The sequence below is a fragment of the Protopterus annectens genome, chromosome 9.part0 (assembly GCF_019279795.1).
Source record: "Protopterus annectens isolate FY-2018-M chromosome 9.part0, PAN1.0, whole genome shotgun sequence".
In the NCBI taxonomy this organism is placed as follows: domain Eukaryota; kingdom Metazoa; phylum Chordata; order Ceratodontiformes; family Protopteridae; genus Protopterus; species Protopterus annectens.
Genome location: NC_056743.1, coordinates 672,539,446 through 672,566,437, shown reverse-complemented (window position 1 = coordinate 672,566,437; position 26,992 = coordinate 672,539,446). Strand labels below are relative to the sequence as shown.

The 26,992-nt window shown below is 37.7% G+C and overlaps 1 protein-coding gene across 1 annotated transcript in view; it reads right to left on the bottom strand.

Moving 5' to 3' along the window:
- The window catches only part of APOM (apolipoprotein M), a 114,685-nt gene extending 88,467 nt beyond the window's left edge, over positions 1-26,218 (bottom strand). The window contains exon 1 of the mRNA XM_044082443.1: positions 26,027-26,218. Within this exon, the coding sequence (XP_043938378.1) occupies positions 26,027-26,134 (108 nt within the window). The 5' untranslated portion in view covers positions 26,135-26,218. The remainder of the gene's footprint in view (positions 1-26,026) is intronic.
- Positions 26,219-26,992: the final 774 nt, after the last annotated feature.

Sequence of the window (26,992 nt, the reverse complement as noted above, 5' to 3'; positions counted from 1 at the left end):
AGGGGGCGTGCTGTAACTTTTTAATTGTACCACTTTAATGCACATTTAATGTTGAGATTCTCGTTGAGCCCTGGTGGGGTATCTGCTTCAAGGAGGAGTTGCCATCTTAATTCCTTCAGCTCCAGTAGTGTGTTGCAATCTCCAAAAAACTGCTGGACCTGTTCTAACACTAGAAATTTTAAACGGGCTAAGCCGTTGCAGCTCGTGGCATGTCTGCTTAATGCATTGTAACTGTCATTATGCCTGATGGCTGCAAGGTGTTCCTTCACCCTGTCTGAGAGCTTTCCAATTGTTTTTCCAATGTAGAAGGAAAAACATTTGTCGCAGTAGGCAGCGTAGACTAAAAAAGTTGAGTGGCAGTCATGTTGGGGTTTGTACTGCATCGTGATGTTGCAGTGTTGAAAAGTGTAGGATGTGCCTGAGTGTATGAAAGGGCAGACTACACAATGCTTGCAAAGGCCCATACCTTTGGGGTTTGGAGGGTTAGCACGCTCATGGGGGTCTGTGCCATTCCTGAGTATGGGGTTTTCTTTCCTTTCAAAGGTTTGTTTGAGCATTCTGGTCTTCTTGTATGAGAAGACAGGCCCGTTACCCACTATCTGGTGGGTATTGTGGTCCACTCTTATGATGTTCCAGTTTCTGCCAATGATATCTCTGATGGGTTGCATATCTCGGCTGATGGGGATGGGGAAACTACAGTTTCTGTTCTTGGGTTCAGTAGTTCTGGTGGTCACCCGGGAGGGGTGAAGCCATGAGTAAGGATGGGTGGGTGTCTATCTGATATGTGGGAGGCCACTTCTTGAAAGGCATCTGCTACTAGCTGTTTGGGGTAATGTCAGCGGATGAACATTTTTGAAAGGAATTGGCTTTCCTTGAGGAAGGTATCATCATCAGAGATGATCCTGGAGAGGCAGATGTACTGCCCTTTGAGCACATTCTTCTTCATAAAAAAGGGGTGCTGACTTTTGAAATCCTGGAAGTTGTTCCTGTAAGTGTTCTTCCGATACACATTGGAGGTAAGGCTGCCAGTGTTGGGGTCAATGGTTAAATGAGTATCAAGGAAGGAGATGTGGGTCCCTTGTCCTGAGACTACAAAGTCTAGGTATGGAATGCTGTTTGTGAGTGCCGTAAGGAAGGTGTCCAGCTCGGTGTTGTCACCCTCCCATACGAAAAAAATATCGTCAATAAAATGACGATATAAGTGGGCTTTGTGGAAGCCTTGTATATGGGTCAAAGTTTCCTTCTCCCATGTGCTGAGGACTAGGTTCGTGAAAGAGGGGGCCATTTTGGACCCCATCGCCACCTCCTTGGTCTGTAGGTAGATGGCTCCATTGAAGCAGAAAAAGCTGTTTTTTAGAACCACTGTGGTTAAAACTATAAGCATTTCAGTTTTAAAAACATTGAATTTAGCATGCTTGTTGAGAAACAGTTCTAAGGCTTGCAAACCTTCCCTGTGGGGGATGTTGGAGTACAATGCTACTATGTCTAGCATTACTAACATGTATTTTGAGAAATCAATATTACTCTCATGCAAAATGTTTAAAAAGTCCTAGGAGTCCTTGATGTAAAAATCCGTTGCCTGAACTAGCAGGTTGAAAATGAAGTCCAGGTATTCCGAGATTGTCTCTGCCTTGGTTTTATGGTTAGAGATGATGAGCCTGAATGGGGGGGGGGTCGGCGGTGTCCTTGTGTAATCTGGGGATGCCAAATGTTCTTCCTAGGCTGGGGTTATGCATTGACAGAAAAACAAATTCCTCTAGGGTGATATGCTGCTTGCATTCAAGGGTTTTGAGCAGCTTATCAATGGATACTCAGGAATGGCGCAGACCCTCATGAGCCTGCTAACCCTCCAAACCCCAAAAGTATGGGCCCTTGCAAGCACTGTGTAGTCTGCCCTTTCTTACACTCAGGCGCATCCTACACTTTTCAACACTGCAACATCACGGTGCAGTTCAAAGCCCAACACGACTGTCACTCAACATTTCTAGTCTACTCAGCCCACTGTGACAAATGTTTTTCCTTCTACATTGGAAAAACGATTAGAAAGCTCTCAGACAGGGTGAAGGAACATCTTGCAGCCATCAGGCATAATGACAGTTACAATGCATTAAGCAGACACGCCACGAGCTGCAACTGCTTCGCCCGTTTTAAATTTGTAGTGTTAGAACAGATCCAGCAGTTTTTTGGAGATTGCAACACACTACTGGAGCTGAAGGAATTAAGATGGCAACTCCTCCTTGAAGCAGATACCCCACCAGGGCTCAATGAGAATCTCAACATTAAATGTGCATTAAAGTGGTACAATTAAAAAGTTACAGCATGCCCCCTAGGGGCAGGATGTTAGCAGATAAAACCTTTTGTTTCATAGCAGTACCAAATACTACTGCATTAGCATAGTCTATCTACCAATCATAGTGAAGCATTTTTTATAACAGTTACCCTATTTAAAGATCGCACAGTACTGCAAAAGCATCACATTTTGCTCTGATGAAGTTCGATTGTTATCAATAAAGCGAACAAAAGCGCTCAGCAAATAACAGTTCTGGCTCAGCATCTATTCATTGTTTTTTTTGTTTTTGTTTTTAATAGTTCGGAATTTTTCAGTAGTATAAGTTTATTTCCTCCTAGTCTTATTCGGTTTTGTTTTTCCTATATATATATATATATATATATATATATATATATATATATATATATATATATATAAAATGTGTGTGTGTGTCATTTTATATATATATATATATATATATATATATATATGTGTGTGTGTGTGTGTGTGTGTGTGTATGTGTGTGATTTATATATATATATATATATATATATATATATATATATATATATATATAGTATATGTGTGTGTGTGTGTGTGTGTGTGTGTGTGTGTGTGTGTGTGTGTGTGTGTGTGTGTGTGTGTGTGTGTGTGTGTGTGTGTGTGTGTGTGTGTGTGTGTGCGTGTGTGTGTGTGTGTGTGTGTGTTATCTTAGGGCGATAAAATGAGGAAAGTTTGATTGTTATAGTTAATTATCTATAAGGAAGGCAGGATTGAAACATCATGAATGACAAGGTTAAAGGTTAAAGACAGCAAACAGCTGATTACATATGACAAATATTAAAAGAATCGGGACCAAGGGCTACTAAGATAAAATTAATTAAGAGGTGTGACATCAGCGTTTGTTTTGTCTGGAGGGGAATAAATATAAGATATATGTAAGACTTAATATGTTATAAAAATGGTTTAAAAAAAAAGGCTAGAATATCAAAAAAGAATGTGAATTAATTTGCTCTGAGTAAAGTATTGCACAACTAGAACAACAGGAATGCTGTTTTAAAATCCATATTTAGGTATTAGCAAATATATTTAAAGTGAATAAGAATGGGGAGAAATCTGTATATATTTGTATGTTTTCCATTATTGGTTTTGTTTTTATGACAGCAATAACACTGTTACAAAAACGTTTTTCCTTCTGTGTGCAACTGTAACCACACCCTAAATTAAAAGCACTGTAACATTTTGTCCTCCCTAAAGATGTTTTTTTTCTTGCCTGCACTCGATTTGTTGAACAGAAACTTTTGCAAACTAACTGCTTACTTGAACCATAATCATTACTTTGATTCTGCAGATGAAAGAATACAAACGTTTTTTAATTGGGAGGACAGTAATCCATACTCAACTAGTTGTATCTTCCACTGAAGTATTCTGAATTGAAGGACATAAATGTTTTCCCTTGAATTTTGGAACAAGATGTTCAGAGTAAACTAATGCTGTTAACGTTTTGATTCACATTACAGCACAATGATATGATGCCATGATGTGCTCTCAAGCATCGGTATGAACTTTGCTTTTATTTCTTTCATCTTCATATGCATGTTGTTTGACTGTCTGCAAATGAATTAGGCATTTCATAGTTCCCAGATAATTAGTTAAATGCAGCTTTTGCATTTAATGAACTTAACCTGTTTTTTAAAAAAAAAAGAGACTAGCAACATTCAGTAGGCAATGTGACATAAACAGAAAATCAGTTCCTTAAGATAAATGAAGAAATACACCTCAAAAATAAATCCCTGAAAAATAAATCAGCTACTTTGGGAAACCACTACATTGACAATACGCCCATAAGAGTTGATCGAGTAGTTTGGGATTTAGGAACATATGAAGACAGTGACGTATCATTTGACCAACTTGTATCCACTGTGGTAAGGAAATTCTTCTATATTATGCAGCTTATAAACAGAATAATAGGTTCTAGATCCAAATATGCAATTGTCCTCCTCTAGTCAGCCCTCATCAGGCCAATAATATAGTATAATGCCCCCTTTGGCATGTGTTTGGCAAAGCACAAGCAACAACATGAAGGCCGTTAGAGGTTTTTCACAAACAGAATGCAGGCTTTAAAATACCTGTCCTACACAGACTATCTTAAAGCACTTTTGCTATACTCATTGCTTACAAACTCTAACATGTAAGCATCTTCTGGTCCAGTGCACCACATCTCTTAATCCCTACAAAGCCTAAAATAATGTGGGAGGGAGACAAAGGCCAAAAATAAGTTCAGATTTTAAATATTGCTCTTATAAACTTAGAAAATTGCTAGAGTAACAGGATTAACATTAGCATGCATTTCCTGAAATATATGAGATCTGAAACTCAAATGTATGTCATTTAGTGACTTCAATCCTTGATGATTAGCCAGAAAACCACAAATATTATGATGCACAGACCAAAAATATGAAGCAAAAATCTGGACATTCAGTGAAAATCCGGACAGTTGAGAGGTATATAATACATGTGGACCTATTGCACATCTCCATGTCAAAAGGTACAGAAATACTAGACCCAGGGAGCTGAACCTTTTCTGCAACATAAACAGAATGGTGTGGAGAGACAACTACATTTCTCAGAGAAAAACACTTCCCTGGACAGACTTCCCATCCATGTAAAACAAATATCATCCCTGTCTCCATTCAAGAACAGTTTGGATCTATGGATGGGAAATAGGAAATTAACCACATTAATAGACAGGAACAGCACCTAAATATCTCTATCCTCAAGTAAGGTCCCCTATAAATTCTCTATGGCATGACCTCAGAAATAATCATTATCTTATGGGTAGTATATATATATATATATATATATATATATATATATATATATATATATATATATATATATATATATATATATATAGGTTCATAGGTAAGTACTAGGCTTTTGGCCCTAGGGCCTATATAAGCCTAGCCAAAAAGGTACCTTGGCTTTCGCCATCCAAGAAAATTATTTTCCTGTGCCCCTGTCGAGCAGAGCCACAAAGGTGATCCCCGGGGTAAACTTCCTATTTCCCATCCAGTCATCAAAATTTTTCTTGAAGAGTGCTACTGAGGAGCTTTGTTTGATATAGATAAGTAGTTTGTTCCTGAATATGGGAAGTCTCTAGGACAGGAATCTATCCCTCCAGCATGTTCTGTTTATTGTGGTGACAAGGTTTAGATCCCTAGAGCGTGCAGCTTGGAGGGATTGGGATTTCTTTAAGTGGAGCATGTCCAACAGCTCTAGGTTTGACATAGCTTTGCATGTTAGGCAGAGATCGCGTCTGAGTAGGCGTTATGTGACGGAGTAAAGCTGGAGTTTTTTGAGACGGTCTGTGTAGGGCATCTGAGGCCGATAATCCTCTTTGTTAAGTATTTCTATGGCCTTTCCAGTTGATGTAGATGTCTTGTGAGGTACATATCAAAAGGGGTGTTGTACTTTATAATGGGTCTAATGAGTGATGAGTAGATGGGAACAATGACCTCTTTTTTCCTGGATGAGAAACCTTTTGTGATGAGGTGTGCCACGTAGAAGGATTTCAGGATTACTGTGGCGATGTGATTATCAAAGGAGAGACTACTGGCCACCTGTGTCCCAAGTTCTCTTATCACACTTTCGGTGTTAAGTAGACTACCACCTATGTGGTAGCTCATGGGTACAGAGTTTTTACCAAAGGGGATGACAATACACTTTTTGGCATTGAGCTTGAGGCCATGGCTTTGACACCAGGCATCTGTCTCAGTGAGGCCCTTTTGTAGGATGTCCACATCATTAGGAGTTTCGATTATGGCTCCTAGTTTGCAGCCATCTGCAAACATCATTAGCCAAAGACCTTCTGTGTTAGCCTGTACTTCAGAAAAGTAGAAACCAAACAGGAGAGGACCCAGGACTAAACCCTGTAGTACTCCACTTGTCACTGGTCTGAAGTCGGATTTGGAGTCTGCTACTTTTACAGTGTGGGTTCTGTCAATGAGCCAGTTGGCAACCCATCTTGTGACATAGGGATTTATACCTAGTTTAGTGAGTTTATCTATAATTCCAGAGGGGGGGGGTGGTGTCAAAAGCCTTGGCAAGATCTAGATAGGCTGTGTGAACCACCTTACCCTCATCTATAGCTTTGGTGACAGTTTCAAAGAAGTCTATCAGGTTTAGGAGACATGATCTGCCTTTTACAAACCCAAATTGGGTGGGGTCCAGAGTTTGGAGATTACCAATGTCTTTGTTTATAAGTTCCATGATGATACGTTCCATGGCCTTGCAGACCAGGCTCGTTAGGCTAATGGAGCATTAGTTCCCAGGTTCCGTGGTGGCTCCCTATTTGTGGAGTGGGATAACTGTCACTGTGCACCATTCAGTGTGCACAAAGCCTGAGGTGAGGCTATGATTGAACATGATGCTTAGGTGGGGTGCCAGTTCATTCTGTAGTTCATGTAGAACACAGCTTGGGATGTTGTCAGGTCCCATGGATATTGTGTTCTTGCCTTTGGAGAGTGTGGTTTTTACCTGTGCAGCCATGATTACAGGAACTTTGCATCCTTCCGGTATAGAGATGGGCCCTTTAGGGGGTGAGAAGAGGGTAAAGTTAGCACTGAACCTATTTGCCAGGATGTTGGCAATATCCGTTAGTTCTGTATATTTAGTGCCATTGTGCTGTAACTCAGAGCAGATCTGAGTGTTGCCATTCAGATTCTTGACATAGCTATAGAATGCTTTGTGGTTGTCTTTAGAATCAGTGGCAATTTTGTTTTCATAACTAGCTTTGGAGGATTTTATGAGGGATCTCAGCTTCTTATTGAGGCTGACCAGGGAGTTCCTCCAATCATGGGATTTTACTTTTTTTAGCAACAGTTTCTTTCTTCCGTTGTAGAGTTTGTTTATGGTAGGGGACCACCAGATTGGCTTCCTTGTTTTTGGAGGATAGCATCTTGGTTCTGTTAAGGATAACATGATCCATGCACTCATGTAAGTGCTTATAAAGTGCATTTGTGTAGGATTCAGTAGTCGTATCTCTATTGTCCATCTGCATGGGTGTCTTGAAGTTTGCCACTTCTGTCTTAAGAAACGTGAAGTTGGCTTTGGAGAAATTTTTTATGGTGGTTTCCCTAATGGGGGGGTGGGGGTGGGATGTGGATGTCTAGGGTGATTAGCTTGTGGTCGGATCTGGCCAATGAGGAATTGACCTCTGGTGTGGAACACCAGTCACCCATGTTGGTAATGACCAGGTCTAGGATATTGCTGCCCCTGGTGGGGGTGTGGATAAGTTGATCCAAGGTGTTAGAATTTATGAATTCCAAAAAACATTGAGCAAAAGAGTTGGTAAATGAGTAGTTTTCCCAGTTAATGGTGGGGTAGTTGAAATCGCCCATTATTAGCGTGTTGGGTTGTATCCTAATATTTTCCAGTGTCTCAGGAAATGAGGAGTGGGAATCCTGGGGCATGGTGAGAGATCTGTAGCAAGTTACAATTTGAATTGTGGTCTTGCCCAGAGTTAGTTGCACTAGAATAATCTCAGATGCATTATGCTGAGCAACTAACCTGGACATGTGGATATCCTTAATGAATATGGACACGCCTCCGCCTTTAGTGTTTCGATCCAGGTTAGGTGGCCGAAAGGTGTGGTATGAATTATAGCCTGGTAATGCAGGGGTGCTCTCTGGAGCCTTGAACCAGGTCTCTGTCACTACACAGATGTCGATGTTCTCCATTTTAAGGAGTGCCTTAAGTGAATGCATTTTGAGGTTTAGACTTCTAGCATTGAATAGCATTACTCTCAGATTTTGCTTGCTTATACCTGTTACGGTGGTGAATTGAACCTTGCCTAAAAAAGGCACTATGGGGTGGCATGAGCCTTAGCCAGTATCCGGAATCTCAAGGGCGACAGGTGCAGGCCATCTCTGGCAAAGCATTGTGGTCTGTCGATTATGTCATCCCAGGCAGACAGATACTGGACCTCATTAGAATGACACCAGAAGCTTAGCCAATTGTTGAAGTTAATCATTTTGTCCTTGTACTGTGGTATCATTCTGGGTGATGGCAGGATGTTACTCAGGGCTAGGGTCATACCTGCCTGGGCTACAAGATCGGAGAGCTCCTCCATGTCTCTTTTCATGTAGTCCAGGTAGGTACATCTCAGGTCATTCCATGGACAATGACAGAGTCATATTTGTACTTGTTGTGGAGTGACCTGAGTGCGTGCATTATGTGGTGGATCCTGGCACCCGACAGGCAGCTGACAGTAACTTTCTTCTTGTTTAGCCTAGTGAGTGGAACATCAGTGTGCCTGACTATAGAGTCACTTATGACTAGAGTGTTGGGTACGTTGTTATGCCTTATGGGCTGTGGTTGAGTGACACTGAGTTTGTGGGCTATGTGTCATTTGGGTTGTGTTTGGGGGGTGGAGGTTGCTTGCGTTTCTGCTTTGGATGTCTCTGTTGCTTGAGCAGATTTTTATTGAGAGCCTCTGTGAATGTAGGTGTGTGTTTTGTGTTTCTATGTGTCTGTTTTGGTGGTGTAGGGTTTGAGGGGCTATGTGATGAGTGTGGTGTGGTGCAAGTTTTTACCTTCTCCTCTTCACTCTCTAGTCCAGTCTTGGTTGAAGAGAGCTTTGCTTCCAGTTTGGCTATATAAGTGCATCTCTCACAGGTTGTAGTGTTGGGTGGATGGATGAGAGGATTGTCTGTGTACATGAGGCAATTGCTGCATTGCCCCAAGATGCCCAGATTCATCAGGTAGACAGGAGAAAACACCGGAAGCTAACCCTTAGACATGCCTGGATAGGTGCTTATTTATTAAGTACTAAAAACTGTTTTCCTCTAGACAAGTGAGGAAAGTTGAGTGCTGTAGTAATTTGTAGCTTATTTAGTGCTTACAATGAGTTCTGAACAAGTGCTGAGCTCAAAGAAACAGATTTGAGTGCTAAAACTAAAAATCTGGCTAGTTAAGGGGGGCGCCAGGAATAGTTTAACCCTAGCTAAGCGGCGATACATAAAGTTTTTTTGTTTTTTTTTAAATATAACAGTAGCAAATGAGCAAAATGATTTAAACAAATTAACCAATTAACCAATAAAAAGCTAAAAACTGAGCTTCATTCCAGCAGTCTTCGATCAGACAAGTTCTAACTGCACACTCCTGCCACTAGGGTGCAGGGGAACCTTCTCCAAAAAAGATGGTCTGGATTAGTGCTCAGCTAGATTCAGCAGGTCTGAATTTAGTCTATGCTACAGCAAAAAAGGCATACCAGTTTCAGAAAGAAACAGTTCAAATAAGCAGGCACAATAAACCTTTAACCAGAAACTCCCAGCTCAGAACGGCAGAATCTACCCTCTCCTCCCACAAGAGTGTAGACCACACCTTCTTAATGTAAAATAACTGGCCCGAAGCCCAAGTGCTTAAACCAGAACTTATATATATATATATATATATATATATATATATATATATGTGTGTGTGTGTATATGTACACACACACACACACACACACACATATATATATATATATATATATATATATATGTATATATATATATATATATATACACACACACACACACACACACACACACATATATATATATATATATATATACACACACACACACACACACATATATATATATATATATATATATATATATATATACACACACACACACACACACACACACACACACATATATATATATATATATATATATATATATATATATATATATATATATCAGAAGTAATGTCCCAAACAGAAAATGATAATGGATACCAGGTTTACCAGGTCGCCAGATCATGTAGCAAACAAATCCAAAGTGCGTAATGTCCCCAAGTCAAACGTAGCAACTAATGCCAGCTATAGAACCAAGCCGTGAGGCAAAAGCAGTGCTCAATGTCCAGCAATGAATTTACAACTTCAACGCTAGTAGGCAATGAATAACGGTTCACTTATAAAAAATACCTTTTTATTTGTACGTAAGCGCTTTCGCGACATTCAAGTCGCTTCCTCAGACGTTAAAATGTTATTTAAAATGCATCACTCACATTTATAGAGAACATCATTTCCTGTGTTGCAACATCACATCCTACGATGTCATATCCTGCTCCAAGGCAATTACTACATCCTGTTCCCATGGATGTCTCTACATACCCTTTAAGTTAGCACAGTCTAAGTCAGGTTATACATTATACTTTAAAATATCACAGTACAATTTTGCGCTTATAATGTGCCAACCGATTAAGTTCATAATTAAACACGATCTATTATACAGACACAGAATATAAAATATACATAAAAATAAAAATAAAGTGAGAATATATGAATATATAAGCAACAAATTAGTCCAATCCATTAGATTGACAAAAACATCAAACAATAATGTCTATTGCCTAAAATTTAGATGTTGGAAGCTGTTAAAAACTATTAGAACTGTTCGGTATCAACAATATCCGAACCATATCCAGCATATGTCCAGCATCTAAGCCTACAAGAGGCGGGGGGGGGGGGAGAAGGGAACCTATTTCTGGTTCAGTGGCACCACACAGTGGAATGTTCCCTGTTTAGTGGATACAGGTTACATACATACGAACAATCCATTATCATTTTCTGTTTGGGACATTACTTCTGCTGTTTCCTGTTTGTTTGGGTGCATTTTTTGGTCATATATATATATATATATATATATATATACATATAGGAAAAGGACAGTGCAATTTTTAATAACAAATGGGGTAAATGTCTAGGCTTCAAATAGCCTGCAAAAGCAGATAGTCTAGTACTTGCCTATAAACCTTGTACTATATTTCAATGTTTGAAAGGAATATATATTGTTAAGGAACAGTGGAAGAAACTGTGCTTGAACCTATATGTCTCCTTTTTAATGACCCACAATATGCACACTTGTGCACACATAGAACACACACAGACACACTCTGACACATACACAGAAAATTTTCAGCTTGGATGTGACATGACCTGATCTTCTACAGTTTCAGGCTTACACACACACACACACACACACACACACACACACACACACACACACACACACACACACACACGCACACACACGCACACACACGCACACACACGCACACGCACACACACACAGTGTCTGCTTCTGAAGTATGAAGTCATAGGAAATATCTGACACACAGGTATTTTTTTAATGGTTTTTTTTTTGGCCAAACTGGAAATAAATGATGAACTTCCCTTTCTAGGCACAACTAGATACTTAAGCATAGTAACTAAGATTAGTAACTTAATTCCTGACAAAGGACTCTTGCTAGCTGGTAAGTCTGAGTAATTTCAAAATCTATTCCTATTCAATAAAGACATTACATCATATCTGTTTTCCAGTATCTTTGTGTTTACATACAGAAGCATAGTTAGGTAAGGAGTGATTGTAAGGTCCCGTTCTTGGTACAACTGTTTTCCTTTTAATTTTTCATTCCTAGGAGGATCATAATCCACTAGATGGCAGCATTAAATGAATGTTGAAGTTGGAATGAAGTACCACAACTGACTGGCTTGCTACTTTTTTCCTGGCAAGCTGAGCATTACTAGTGCTATTTTTCCTAAGGTTGCACAATTCATTTAACCTGGTTAAAAACATGTCATTAACCCATTTGCGTCAAATTGCTAAGTGGTGCTTCACTGAGGGAAAAAAAAGTCTTCTGTCCTTCTTAGTCTTCTCACAGATGACTGTACACTCTCCTCCATCAGAATGATTCCAGAAAATAATAATGTATTTATTTTACATTTGTTAACAGTGGTGGATCTCTGATCAAGCATGATCAATTACAGTCAGGCCATGTTGCAATAAACAGCAGAACAGTGGACACAGAATACAACAAAACTGCACCATAAATGGTTTTATACAAATAAAAGTTTATTTATGCATTTAAATATATTTGTTTACCAGAGTAGTGCACTGATTAATATTGACCAATTTCAGGCTCAGACACCACAAAGCCAAATTCAAAACAGGCAACCAAACAGTGTCCCGGCCATCAGTAAAAACGTGTTGAATCACCAAATAAGACTCATAAAGTGAGGAAACACAAGAGCATCTCTTGAATAAAATAAGTAAAATTATTTAAAAAGAAACATTTATTAAGCACACTTAATGCTTTCATCCCTCTAATGACTTGGGACTTCTTCAGAGTAAAAAAAACTTCCTCTTAAGTTCATTGGATAAATGCTCAAATAAAAGCAGCACCCATTTCTTAAGTTAGTCAGTCCCCTAGAAATTTAAAGAAACAGGACCATTTAAATTCACATTATTACATTATTAAAATGTACCCCAAAGAAAATATACATATCAAGATTCATTATAACCTAATATTCATCGCAAAGTCCAAATTGAGGTTAAAAACTCTAAAAACATTCTTTCATATTCGTGCAAGCACCTAAGATGTTTACCATCTCAGTGGTTTATTGTCTAATAACTTAGTGCCTTCAATTTTAAGCAACAGGGAAGGGATGTAGACTCTTTGAAGCCATGAGGACTAGTGATATTGATCTTAGGTTGCCACTCAAGTTCCTTACATTCCAGCCTTACCTTCCAGGGGCCACCCCTGGGGTCCTGGTCCACAACATCCATGATGAAGGAATCAAATTCATGTCCTTTGTGGTTTTGGACGTGTTTCCAGAAGGTATTACTAGGGTCTTGTTTTTAGACATCCCTCAAGTTCTTGTAAATCCTTTCTTTCAATGCTTTTTCAGTTTTACTGATCTAAAAGAAAGTGCATTTTCTACATGAAGCGATATATACTACCCTGCTAGTATCACAATTGTACCTCCCCAAACTTGTGATTTTCCCAAACCCATGAACCATAACAGAATCGACCTCCAAAACTGAGGGACACCGGGGACACCTATCACATTTTTACATTGTCTTCTGTCATGTGGTGTTGTTTGAGGGTTTCTTCACAGTTTCTAAAAGATTCTTAATATTACAGTTCAGTGCCAAATATTTTCATGTCCATCACCCCAATATTAAGAATTTTCCAGTTGTTTCTGATTATATTCCTTATGAATTTGTCATCTATATGTTATGTAACAATGAATCCTTTGTCAAAATTATGGTATTTTTTGCCCTGAAAAGGCACCATCATTTCCAGAGCCTAAAAGAGGCTTGAAGATTCTGTTGACTCTTTTCTGGTAAACTTCCCTGAAAATCCCTTCAAGGAAATCATAAGGATATTCCCTGTTTAATAGCATGGACCTTTTTCACTTTCATATAGAAACATCTCAATGCCAGACATCATCCTGGTAAATCTCACCAGTTGCACTTTAACTAGGGCTTTCTTTTGGTGCTGGTGTGGAGACAACTGGCATAATGCAGGAGAGAATTAGAATACATTGGTTTCCTACATAAATTTGAAATAAAACATTTGTTGACATGGTCAACATTAATTTTGACAACTAGTTAGCAAATACAATCAGCAGACTTATTAAGGGTGAAAGATAAAAATTTGGTGGAATTGTTCATATAGTTAAAAAATTCACCCATTTTACATTCACTGTTCCTCCAGAAAATAACTATATCATATAGGAAACATCCATATAGGGTCAAACTACTCTGAAAAACAAAATTGAATACATAATTATTCTCCCAATGTGCTAAAACAATGTTAGCAAAAATGGGGGAGTAAATAGCCCCCATTGGTACTCCTTTTTTTTGTTTAAAAATGGACCCCTCAAACCACATTTCCATAAGGGTTGCTGCCACCCCAATAGTACCATTACTGAGCATAATTTTCTGACTAAGATATTATGTGAACCATTCCATCCCACAGTCATGAGGGATAATTGAAAATATTTTCTTTATGTCAATCGTAACTAAAATAAGGTCCTCCACTAAACAATCTTTTTTGGATTTTCTTAAGAAAATCCCATGAACTCTTAAGTATATATGCTTCATTATTCAATACATCCTTTAACTTTAGGTCAATAAACTTAGCTAATGCAAGAGTTTTTTAGCCCTTAGCATCAACAATGGGATGCAGATCGGGATTTGTGATGTCTTTGTGGATTTTCAGTATTCCAAAAATAGATGGAATCGAGGAAAATCATTCCGAAGTAAATTGTATTCAGTTTTTGTAATCTACTCCTGCATTAATAAATCATATATAACATTGTCTGTCATGGAATATGCAGCATTCAGTTGGTTCCTGGATACTTCCTAATATGTTCTGGAAAACAGCATTATTTCCATTCTACAGCTGTAATCTATAATATACATCATCACTAGCCCCCCCTTTGTCAGGTTTCATGCATCTGAAGTCTTTATTACCACATATTTTGTTTAACAAATTTATTTCATTATTTTTAATATTACTTGATGGTAGATCTTTATTATCCTTGAATAAGATTCTCATGTCAAGTTCACATAACTTCTCAAATAACATAATGGTGAGGTGCAGGGAGAATTAAACCAACCTGGTCTTTTTAAAATATCATATCTCCCTTTCCTCTTATCTGCATCACTAAACAATGTATTAAAATTCAGTTTTCTTGTAAACAGTTTCAAGTCAATCAATGTTTTGACTAAATTCTTTCTTCTAGAAGATATAAAAGTCATACTTCTTTCAAATAAAGAGGCGTGTTTGGTTGTAATAGAAAATGAACTAAAATTGTATATTTTGAAGTCATTTTTGTGATTTGGTAATCTTTGGGATAGGTCTTGTTCACCCTCCCCTTCCTCCTCTGTTGTGGTGGTAAATTCCATAGTTGATGTCCCTGGTAATTGTTTAAACAGTAGGGATGTACGGCAAAGTGGTGCAGTGGTAGTGTTGTTGCCTCACAGCAAGAGGTTTTCCCGTACAATTTTCGGCTGGGGTGCTTTCTGTGCGGACTCTGCATGTCCTCCCTGCGTTCATGTGGATTTCCACCAGGTGCTCCGGTTTCCTCCCACATTACAAAGACATGCACCTGGAGTGTTTCTCCCTGGGCCTCCACTGAAAATTGGCTTCATTCCAAGTTGGACTTTCCCGGTTAACAAATTATAATAAACAAATAAATGTCCCTCCAATCTGGTTCCTTTTCTCTGGTTCATCAGTCTCTCTGACCTCCAAAGTGGTGGGAAACCTAAGGGGATCTCAGAGGTGTCGATGCAATACACAGCACCATCATCTGGTTGGACATCACCCCCATAAATGGTGGCCCCCATATTCTTTGGGAGGATTTGGGTAGGCTTTTTTGTGCTCATAGTCTCCTTTGTCACGTGGCAACTTTTTTTTTCTTTTCTTCTCCTATCATCATTTAATGCTGTATCAACATACCTAAAAATGTTACTATAATCATTTTTGTGTTGTCCAAATAATAAATCTTTGGAGATTATAAGGTCTAATTGAGTAATATCAACCACCAATTTATCCATGTTTGATTGATTATGACATACTAAGGTTTCCATGAGTTCACAACCTTGCCAATCAAATAGGGCCAAAAGATCGTGATTCAAAGCCAAACTTTCAATAAGGCCAGTGGGAAAATTCCAGAATCTCAAACCCCTAGGTACTATTTCCATTTTTATACACTCACAAAAATAGCAGTTCTCAGCTTGTAGCTTACGATATTTAGTGAACTTCTTTTCAAGCATTTTAAGATGCTTCGGTAAAGTAAGACCCGACCCACCATCATCACTGCCAATCTTCCTAAATTCAAAGGTGTTATTAAACCATTCACTTAATATAATGTTAGTGTTACCTGCATTGCTCCCACAATTGTGGGAGACATTGTGAGTTGGTCTGTCAGTCCATGGATTGAGTGGTAGTTCAGGTATTGATCGTATCACCAGATCATTCTGTCCACATGGCAGTCCATTGGTTGAAAATTAATTATTTGGCAAAACTCCTCCATTAGCAGCAGAGATGTTAACTGTCACAAACATCCTTGAATTTCTGCGATAAAAGCTCCAAAAGCTGTGTATGGTTTCCCAGAGTATTCCCAACTTTCAGACTCAGCTGGGGTGAAATACAAAGCATTTCACAAACAGTGTAATGTAGAATCAAGCAGAGTGTTAAAGTGGGTCAGTCTTCAGCAAATCATGAGAGAAGTGACTGGGAATGCAGATAGGTTAGGTGGTATGTTCTGTGTTAAAATAGTAGCATTTGGCTTGGATGAAAAAGTGCTTTTTTGAGTTGCATTTTGAGTTTGGAATAAGTGTTGATCCACTTTAGGTCATTGGAAAGAGCTTTCCAAAGAGTAGATGCCTGAGAGGAAAAAGAATGTACAATACAAACCTGTGGAGTTTGGTTGAAGGGGTACATTAGAGTACATTCCACAAGTGTCAATAGTAGAGAAAGTTGTAAGGTTAATATAGATAAAGCTACTTACTATGTGCTGCATATTTACAAAAAAAAAATTTGTCACCTATAGTGAGTAAGTGAAGGATAAAGTGATCTTGAAATAAGGGGGCAAGTAAGCTTGGCAAAATTTGTTCTGAGGCCCTTTAAAAATGTCAGTGTGACAAAGATACCAGCTCTAGAAATCTGCTGTTGAGTATGTGAGTACACCTATGCATAATCATGCATATGCCCAGTGAAAGGGCTATTCTGTTAAACTCAGGCAAAGGTCCTACACAGAAGTGAGCACCTTACAAAACTGTACTGATTTAAAATATGTAAACTAAAAGATTTTGAATTATCTATTTGCATGCTGACAGTAAACCATGATGGACCACAGACAATGCTAAATTTACTCACAGCTGACATGTTTGCTCACTCAGGATTTACCTTTACTACCATGACATGCCAGCAGTGGATAAACTCAGCATTACCCATAACCTGCCCTAGCTTATAACATAGCTGTTCTATAAGGAAAGGCATTGAAATGGGCAGTGGGAAAGTTACCAGTAGCGGTCTTTCTGTATATTTGTTCAAAATTTCAGAAGGAGGACTGGATAGTAACTTTGCTTGAAAGACCATTTAATCTCTTAAAAAAAAAAAAAAATATATATATATATATATATATATATATATATATATATATGTGTGTGTGTGTGTGTGTGCAAAATGTAGAAGGGAATATATTCATGCGCAAATTATTTAGAATACAAACTGCTAAAATGCACATAAATAATACAATATGAATATGTAGATGACTATAATACAAGAAAGCATCCTTTGTTTATGGTTTTCATACAGCATTGACAGATAGCTGCATTATAATCCTACTGACTGTGATACCACAGTCAGCCCTTCTCCAATTACTAGAAAGCACATTCACAAAGGAAAACGTGTGTGTGTGTGTGTGTGTGTGTGTGTGTGTGTGTGTGTGCATGCATGTGTACAAAATAAATAATTTCTATTGTATGACATTCAAATAAGTAAAAAGTATTTACTGGATAAACAGATGGAACTAGAAGCAGCTGAAAGGAAATCAAACTTCATACTTCTGTAAAGATGGTGGTCACTGCTTCTCTGTTAGCTCCAGCCTTACATGGATCCCTGTTGTTTCCCAGCCATAAAGGGGATATATTCTGGCGTGGAGAGGTAAAAGACACATTTATAAGGTCGACTATGCCAACTTCTTTTCAAGCTGGCATATTAAAGAAAGTGTGCTGTCATTTGTGGAATATTAGTTGTTATTCTTTATCCAATCCAAGTGGACTTGAGTTTCTCCTTCTGGGTTATTTTATTTTATTTTATTTATTTCTAAAGCTAAGTGGCTACACCAACAAATCACTAAGATAATATTCTCAAAACTGTGTGTTGAAAGGGACTGTGCACTAATCCTGCTTCACTGAGTGCACACATAGTTTGTTGATAAGACTCAGATCAGACCATCTAATGAGAATTAAGTGCTCAAATCAATAAGTTCAAAAAATAAATAAAATATTCTATGTTTAAAAATCATATTATGACTTCCTCACCCATCTTTGACTGTTATAACGGGTCTGTATCAGCATATTGAATGATGAAAACGCTGAATGCAATTTAATCGAACTGAAATGTTCAAAATCTCAAAAGAGCAAACTGACGGAACATTGACTGCTTTCCCAGGGAAAGAAATCAGTGTTCCTTGCAAAAACACTGACAGAAGTAGGGGGCTTCACCCCCACCAATGTGGAGGGCTGTGTCCCCCACACACCCCCTACTTAAATATACCAACTCCAAGACCGCACCACAGTGGAGGAAATAGCAAACTCCGATGACGGCCCACCAATTTCTTTCCCTGGGAAAGAAATCGCTGTTCTGTCAGTTCGCTCTTCTGAGATTTCGAACATTTCAGTTTGATTAAATTAAATTTAGCATTTTCAACATTCGAAATGCTGATAGGAACCCATTATAACATAACAAGATCAGCATTTTAAACAATGAAAATGGTTGCATCACTAAAACAATCATCTCTGTACAAACACCCTCGCTATCAATCTACATACATCCCTCCTTTTAACATTTATGTCAACAGACATCTGTGTTCTAAATGTTGCTACCTCTTACAATTGTGTTTAACTTAAATTCCTGCCATGCAATGCTGACTTTTAGGCCAACCATCACTTTGCAAGAATCACTTTTTTTTCCCTAAATAAAACAGAAAGTACCTTTCACAAACTAGCACTTGCTAATTGCAAATCCCTACCTTCAAGCATTTGTAACAGCCATGACAATTATATTTAAAAAGCCATTAAATTGCCACCTGTTTGCATCCTATGGTAGAAATGCATCAAAAATCCATTTTAGCATTACCTCTTCTTTATAAACACCATAAAGTAAAATAGTCTAATTATGGCTTACCATTCCACAAAACTGTGTAATGCTCACACTTGTCATATACTGTTATACATACCTGTATCCTATTTGTTGTAGATAAGTTTCATATTAATGTGAAATATGTTGTTTATAATGTTACTTCCTATCTGTGCATTCCTATGATCTGTGTCATGGCCGAAAAAGATCAGTTGACCAGCCCACTCACATGGTTCACAAATGTAGATATAACACATATATAAATCAATCAAGCAAGCAATCAATCAACCAGTCCAAGGTAGTGATATAAACAGAATGACTTTACAAACATAAAATCCAAACTATGAAACTGCAAAATATTCCATGATCTCCTTGTTCCATATTAGCATATCATAATATAAAGATATATTTATTAGGATGGAGTATACTGAAAGACAAAGATTTCTGACAAGAAATACTGCTACTAGACTTTTGTATGTAGACAGCTGTGATGTCATTGTTTTGTGTTATGCTCTTTTTAAGGACAAAGCCGCCAAACACATTAGGTCCTTCCACAACATTGGCTCAAGTCCATAGGATCACTGAACGTGTTATGTAAGGGAGGTTTGTACATGCTTATATTTTACCATGGCAGCAGCAGTGGGAACAGAAAAAGCTAAAGGTAAACTTGATCTTTACATCATTCTAGTCCCCAGGCTTTTACATGCAACAGTAAGAGACCTTGAGAATGGAAAGTTCCAGATGAAGAGCAATCAGCAATCCCACTCGTTACTGTACTCTCTGCTAAAAGGACCCACACAGTTATAAAGGGTCACAATACAAAAATAGAAGAGGCTGTAAACTGTCAAGCAGGTGATGAAAAATTTAGAAAAGTCTCCAATCTTACTAATCTAGGAAGAAATATTAATGTTACTGACAGCAACAATTGTGCAACATAAAATGTGAGACAGGAAAACCACAGTGCAACCTCTGATATACATGAAGTTTACAAAGTCCATATTTTATAGCCAGTTATATTTAAAACAACTTACTCTGGATTTAAAGGGAAAAGGCTACAATGTTAGGAAACCTGAATTATAAACTAAATACTATGTTTTATGGCAGAAGGCAATGATCCAGAAGTGTTATGCACAGTTTAGTAAATACTAAGGCATTCAACCTTATACAGTACTCATGCTGTTACCAGAATATGTAATGGAATGACATCAGCGTAAGAGTAGGAAAAGACTAATTTTATAAAACAAAGGTGAACTCCTGCCTATGACATCACATTGTTTCATAACCAGGTCGCAGTTATCCGTGTAATATAATAGAGAAACACAGTTAAAGGAATTATGGCAGATGTCCAGATAGTCATTTCCTGGAGAGTCAGACATTCATGGTGATACAAACTCAATCATGTGTGAATGCTCAATTTGATGAAAAGTGAATTGGCTGAGCAGGAGTGATCCCCTTTTCCCAAAAGTCCTTAAGCCTCATACCTCTCAACTGTCCAGATTTTTGGCTCATATTTTTATCTGTTCCTCATAAAATTTGTGGTTTCTAGTAAATCACTGGGATGATCTGAAGACCTGAAGCTTGAATTCTCTAAATAATGACATACATTGGAGTTTCAGGCTTTAGATCTTTCAGCAAATGTATGTTGAAACAAGTGCTGTTACTCTAGCAACTTTCTAAGTTTATAATAGCAATATTTAAAATATGTCCCCATTTTTCAGAGCCACACACTCCAGGGATCTAAACCTTGGCATCACAATAAACAATAAAAACAATAAAAACACGAAAAAAATGGAAATAGCGCACCAGGGTAACCGCACTTTATTGAATCTCCAATAAAAGCCACAGGTAATCCAACAATAAACAAAACATGCTGGAGGGATAGGTTCCTGACCCAGAGACTCCCCAGACTCTGGAATAGACTGCCCATACATGTCAAGCAGAGCACCTCTTTGGCCCTCTTCAAAAGGAACCTTGATGATTGGATGGGAGAAAGGAAATTGACCCCAGGAATTACATCAGTTGTCCTGCTAGACAGGGGTCCAGGGAAGTAAATAGTGTGGGAAGAAATAGCCAGGGAATTGTTATGGCTAGGCTTGTATAGGCCCTAGGGCCGATAGCCTAGTACCAACCTTTGAACATATTTTGTCAGGCTTTGTCCAGATTTCTTGCACTAAGAGGTTGAGAGGTATGCTCACAGTTGATTTTGTAAGTAAAGGGATGTACCCAAGAAAAAGATTTTCTCTGACCTGATTCTGTTTAAAATTATAATTCTTTTAAATATAATCAGAATGTGACCAAAAGGTGACAACAGAGATGCCCTAGATCTATTTTTCTTGCAGTGTTTCCTTTTTTATCCATGTTTTAAATGTTGCATTACAGTCTGTTTTAGAAATGTATACATCTGTCCTTTTTATTCTTTCCTATTTATATACTACTACTCTTTCAATCCTGACATTTTGTTTCTATTTGGACATCCTCTGAGAAAGATATCTATCACTGTTTCACATTTTCACATAGAATGTCCCAAATGATCAATGGTATGACTATAATAATCATAAGAATATGGTTCCAAAATAAAAGCATAAAAAATGCTAGCCTTGCACATAGTCATTTAAATGATAACACACATGTACTGCTAATATTGTCACACACAAGTACCACTAAATCCACAATGCACACTAAACCGAGCCATGATCACATAATTAAAGAACACTACTACCATGGTCTGTCCCTCTCAAATGTAATTGCAAATTCATCCACATTCATCCACTAGCAACAAGATGTTTCATGATCCCTTACCTAGGAGGCAAAGTAGCTCCCCACCTACTTCCTAACTTCCTCCAATCAATACTGACACTATGATCCCTATCCACATCCCACGCAGGCCTTGAAAAATACTATCATTCAGATTCTCAAACTGCACTATCACATATGTTGCAACAGTATTGGCAAATTGCACGTATTCATTCACGTTCACTTGACAAACACAATTGACTTGCATATTTTGCATATCTCACCAAATGGTTCTGGGTAAATGTAAACTTATACCTTATGTAAGTGAGAACTGTTATGTTGAAGTTCAAGTGATGTAGTTTCTATCTGCATTTTCAAAATAAAACAATCTCTTCCTTATACCTAGATGATATGAAATCTTAAAGAACCTTCCCTACTACTGCAACTAGCATAGGAGAAAATAGCTTGTACAGATATTTAGAAGCTTAGATATTGTGGGAACAGGGAATACACATTCTTTCTTTCCACGATGTCACTATAGAAAGTTATAAGAAACAAGGTATACAAATGACAAGCTCTTTATTTTAGAAGTCCATTGGGCAGCCTATATGTGAGTGACACTAATTTGCTGTGGAAGTACAGCAGATGAATTAGCTGTGTGTTATAAGTCAGTTTAAACACCCATCAAATTATGCCAAATATTTTTAACTTCCAGGATGTTTGCTTTTTATAGTTTCATATCAGCACCTACTCAAGTACTTCTGAAATGTTTAAATGATCTCTTTCTTATCCATTATTGAAACTTCCAGCACATTATGTGGTAATCTTTTACTGTAGAAGCAAAAGTGAAGTTTTAACAGTTTTAATATGAATCCGTGATTACAGACTTCATTTGCAAAACTTTTTTCATGTTGAACTGTTTTAAACCTATGTGGTATTCATAATGGTCATTAAGTCATTTGTTAAAAGAGTACATCATATTTATGCTTTGCATGTCCTTAGATTTTATTTTTAAGTTATTACAAAATGTTTCTCTTCTTTAGATTTTCATTTCCTTACTGGCGTACCCTTCTTAAAAGCTATTGCCTCCATTTCTGGAATTGAATCGACTTTTTGTTCCTTAACAGATATACCCCCCACCAGTCTCCAACCTGAATGGTTTTCAGAAGGCAATTCCTTATTCCTTGAACTAGTGTTGAAGCGAAAGTCTTGATTAGTTAAACAATACCTACATTAATCAGAATACACAGGTTGTCCTACTCCTGGTGAGCTGGTAATTTTTTGTCACTTTCCAGTGCGGCAAGATACTTGACCAAGATAGTGAGATAAGAACCCTTACATTTTTCACATTCCTGGCTGCCTTTATGGCATTGCCACATATGATGACCCTGGTGTTACTAGTGCAGTACTGACTGTCCTGCCCCTAACTCTAACAATGTCATATTACCCACAGCCATTCTTCTGTCTCATTCCCTGGCCACTACTCTGAACTTCTTTGCTCAGGAATCATGGACAAAGCCAAAAATAGCATCAGATAGGACCTAGACCCGAAATGAGGAACACTTTCTGAATGCTATTCTAATACACTTAAGTCAGTAGAACAACAGATTTTGCATCAGTGAGCATTTTCTGAATGAAATGCTAAGATTTGGTACTACTGACTATAATCTTTAGTAATTTACTAGAAAATCAAAGATTATATTGTTGACAGAGCGAAAATATGAGGCAAAATCATAGTTGTTCCACAAAGTCAGTGGCCAATTGATTGTGTCCATAACTTAGAAGACTGACATACTGCTAGAGGACACTACTTCTCTAATAACTGTCCATCTCTTTGCCATCTCCAGATAACACAAGATATTTTTCATCTTTTGTATTAAGCAATTGAATTTTTAAATCCTTTTTGGATCAGTGTGAAATGCTGCCTCATTATTGTGTTCTCTGCAACTTTTTTCTGACTTGTCAACAAATATTTAATTACAAACGTGTCAACATGCTAGTGTCATGGTAAATTGCAGTATTTGCTATTGTTATACTTTTTTGTGCTGTTTTCTTCATAAGTCAGCTAAAAAAATAAACACAAGAATACACAAAGCCTGTTTCAACTATCACACATTGTTCTCCATACTCTCAACATGTAGGCATTGAATAGAGGAAAGGTCCTTGAAAAATGAAAACATCCAGCTAAAAATCTGGACATCTAGCTAACATAAAAATTGAAGATCAAATAGCACATTACTTTTTCTTCCAGTAAGAATGGGCGATATTACTCATTAACCTGTTTAAATAATACAGAGTGAAACAATGATGGCAAATACAAGTACATTATAAAAGAGACAGTGCAAAATCTGTAGACTTTAAATGAATTTATCGCAAAATTCTACCTCACAAGGTCATTTATTTTTGTTTCAGAAAAAGAGATATTTAAAATGTGTGTCCTCTTTCTTTAAATTGTTGTCGCCACCAGTTTGTTGGTCATGTAGTGTGGTTTATGGCTACTAGAAGCTTCAAAAATCACATGTGATGAGGGGAATTCAGAAAAAGTTACATAAAAAATATGGACATCCCAATTCAGGCCTAAAAACAGGAACATTCTTTCAAACTAAGGACAGTTTCTTTGATACACACTGTATTTCCATACTGTACTGCTAACAAGTAAGAGACTGCGGTGGTACAGCGGTAGCGTTGTTACCTCACAGCAAGAGGTTCTCCCGTTCGATTCTCGGCTTGGCTTGGGAGTGCCTTCTGTGTGGAGTCTGCATGTCCTTCCCATGATTGGGTAGCGTTCGAAAGACATGCGTGCGTAAATGGGCGTGCCTTCATTGAAGGTTGGGCGTCGAGCTGGAACCTCAGCGTTTCGTAAAAAAATCTACTGCCAATCATTAGCAGAACAGAGTTCCGCTGTGGCGAAAAGCCGAAAGACAAACAACAACAACTGCTAACAAGTAATTTCTTTATTTCTGAGTTTAATAATATGTTGAGTGAGCTGAAGCTTCACAACATGGGGTACTCACCAAACTGTTAAAGGCTGAAGCCCTAGTCTATATGCACATTACAGATATTAGCAATATCAGGGAATTCCCTGCAGAATTAGTGAAGTGAAGGGATACAAGTAATGTTACTATAATGATTGACCCTCCCCTCAGCTTTAGAGCCATCCTTCATTCACTGTGAATGATATGTGTACAAGTGTATTTATTTTATATTATTTTCATTATAGCAAGTGCTGTATTTTAAATTTCAAATTATAAATTCAGTGGGAGACAGTGGTGCTTGCCCCTTGATGTTGTCCCTTTCATCATATCCATCATGGTGCAGCTGTTAGTTACTTATTGTATAAGGCATTATACATTTTGTAGTTGTTTTAGGTAATTATTTAGCTAAAGTGTTTAAATAATTAAAAAGTAAAAATTCATATGATAACCTGCCTGGTTTGCATGCCCTCAGTAAGTATAAGGCTCACTGGTTTATAAATCAGGCTGAATGTTAAATGGCACTACTCATTGTTCAGTCATTGATCTCCATAGCTATGCTATACTGTGCAGATCGGATCATAATAATGGCATTATTTATGAAACTATGGAGGCTTTTCAGTTGTTTGAAAATACATCACTCCATTTAACAATTAATGTAAAAATGAACTGCTACCAACAAACATAGTAATACCAACAGATGATATGACAAGCAAAGTAGCAACTGATGTGGGCCAGTGTCAGGTTTAAACCTTATAAAGTGCTGATGTCTACTGCTTTATTTGCTGTCTTCATCTGCTAGTCTTACCAGACCATCTTTAAACTGATATTCATTGATGCTAGACAATAAAAGTCAGATGTTTAGCTGGTATTATTGATCTGCATTGCATTACTTGATCTGTTTGTTTGTTGTTAATTCTAATTTATTTATGTTATTCACTCTTAAGAGAGATAACCTGTTTGAACTTTCATAGCTGAACACTTTATACCTGGAAAATTGGAAGCTATCACTTGCCTACAAATATAAATACAAAACGTATATTGTAAAACAAAACAGATGAAAACATATGTGTCTGTAATTTTATTTCATATGGGTCACTAACCTTAAAAGTAGCCCATGTTTCCACTTTAAACTGGTTGCATTTCTAACAGTTAAAAAAAAGCTCTGATTCTAGAAGGTTCTGCTTGACTAGAATATTTTGAAGACATAGAATCCAATTAAAAGGGTCAAAGCTTACTGGTGCTCTTAAAACCTATCTATTCTTTCTGCAGCTACTCAAATGATACATTGTGAGAGAAAATATGGCTAATGCCCATTAAATGAGTAATACATTACCTGCTGCATATTGACATGACCAACAGCTAATTTCTGTGCAGGTTCACATTGCCAGAAGTTCACAAGACTATACAGGTAAAGAATACAGGACCAGACTTTCTGGAGCATGTTTTTTTATTGTTAATGTAGACTTCTACAGTACACTAAACCCTTCTGTCAGCTGAAACGCTTCTGACCACAAATGAAGAACAAATGCTCATGTGTTGGTGAAAGGCTTTGGATTTGTCCATTAATTTTTAACTTAGGTTACATATTTGCTCTTCTATCCCTGTAGTTAGCCACAAGGACACAGCTCAGTATTTTGAGTAATATGCAGCTCAGCTATAGGAATGTGAGGTCACAGCTGCAAATTGTTTTGCAAGACTGATAAAGGGGTAAACACAGATGTGTACAGCTCTTAGTTACATACCTATAACTTTTAGTTAATTTTTTTCTTTTTTAATGCAACCATCACATTGAAGTCTTTCTCAAAACTTTGTATTACATGAAATAAATGCAATCCATTTTCTTTCTTTTCTTTTTTTTTCTGTGACTCACAGCAAACAGACCAATGGATGGTTTGCAACTGCTCCTCTGGTCAGAGCTCATCTTTAGTCATTCATAGCTCCTAATAGGTAGGATTTTCAGGGAAACACAGACTGGTGTTACTAGACTGCACATATGAGAATATTTGTGTTTTACCTCACCTACCTGTATAGCCTGTTCCACAGAACTGAATTTGCAATGACCTAGACTGTCTGTTGTGCCTCCTGTTTATTATATAAGTAATTACTCACTGTGTGATGCCTCAGTCTTCTTCCTAGCCACCACTACCCCCCCCCCACCCCACTGCATTTATATAGTTTGTCTAATCTCCACAAAGCCACAAGGGGTGCTGTTGTTGCAAAAGTACAGATTAACCTATTATTTCCCAGGGTTAGGAGTTAGCCAAAATGTCTCTGTCCCACCTGCTTTCCTGTGTTGGCC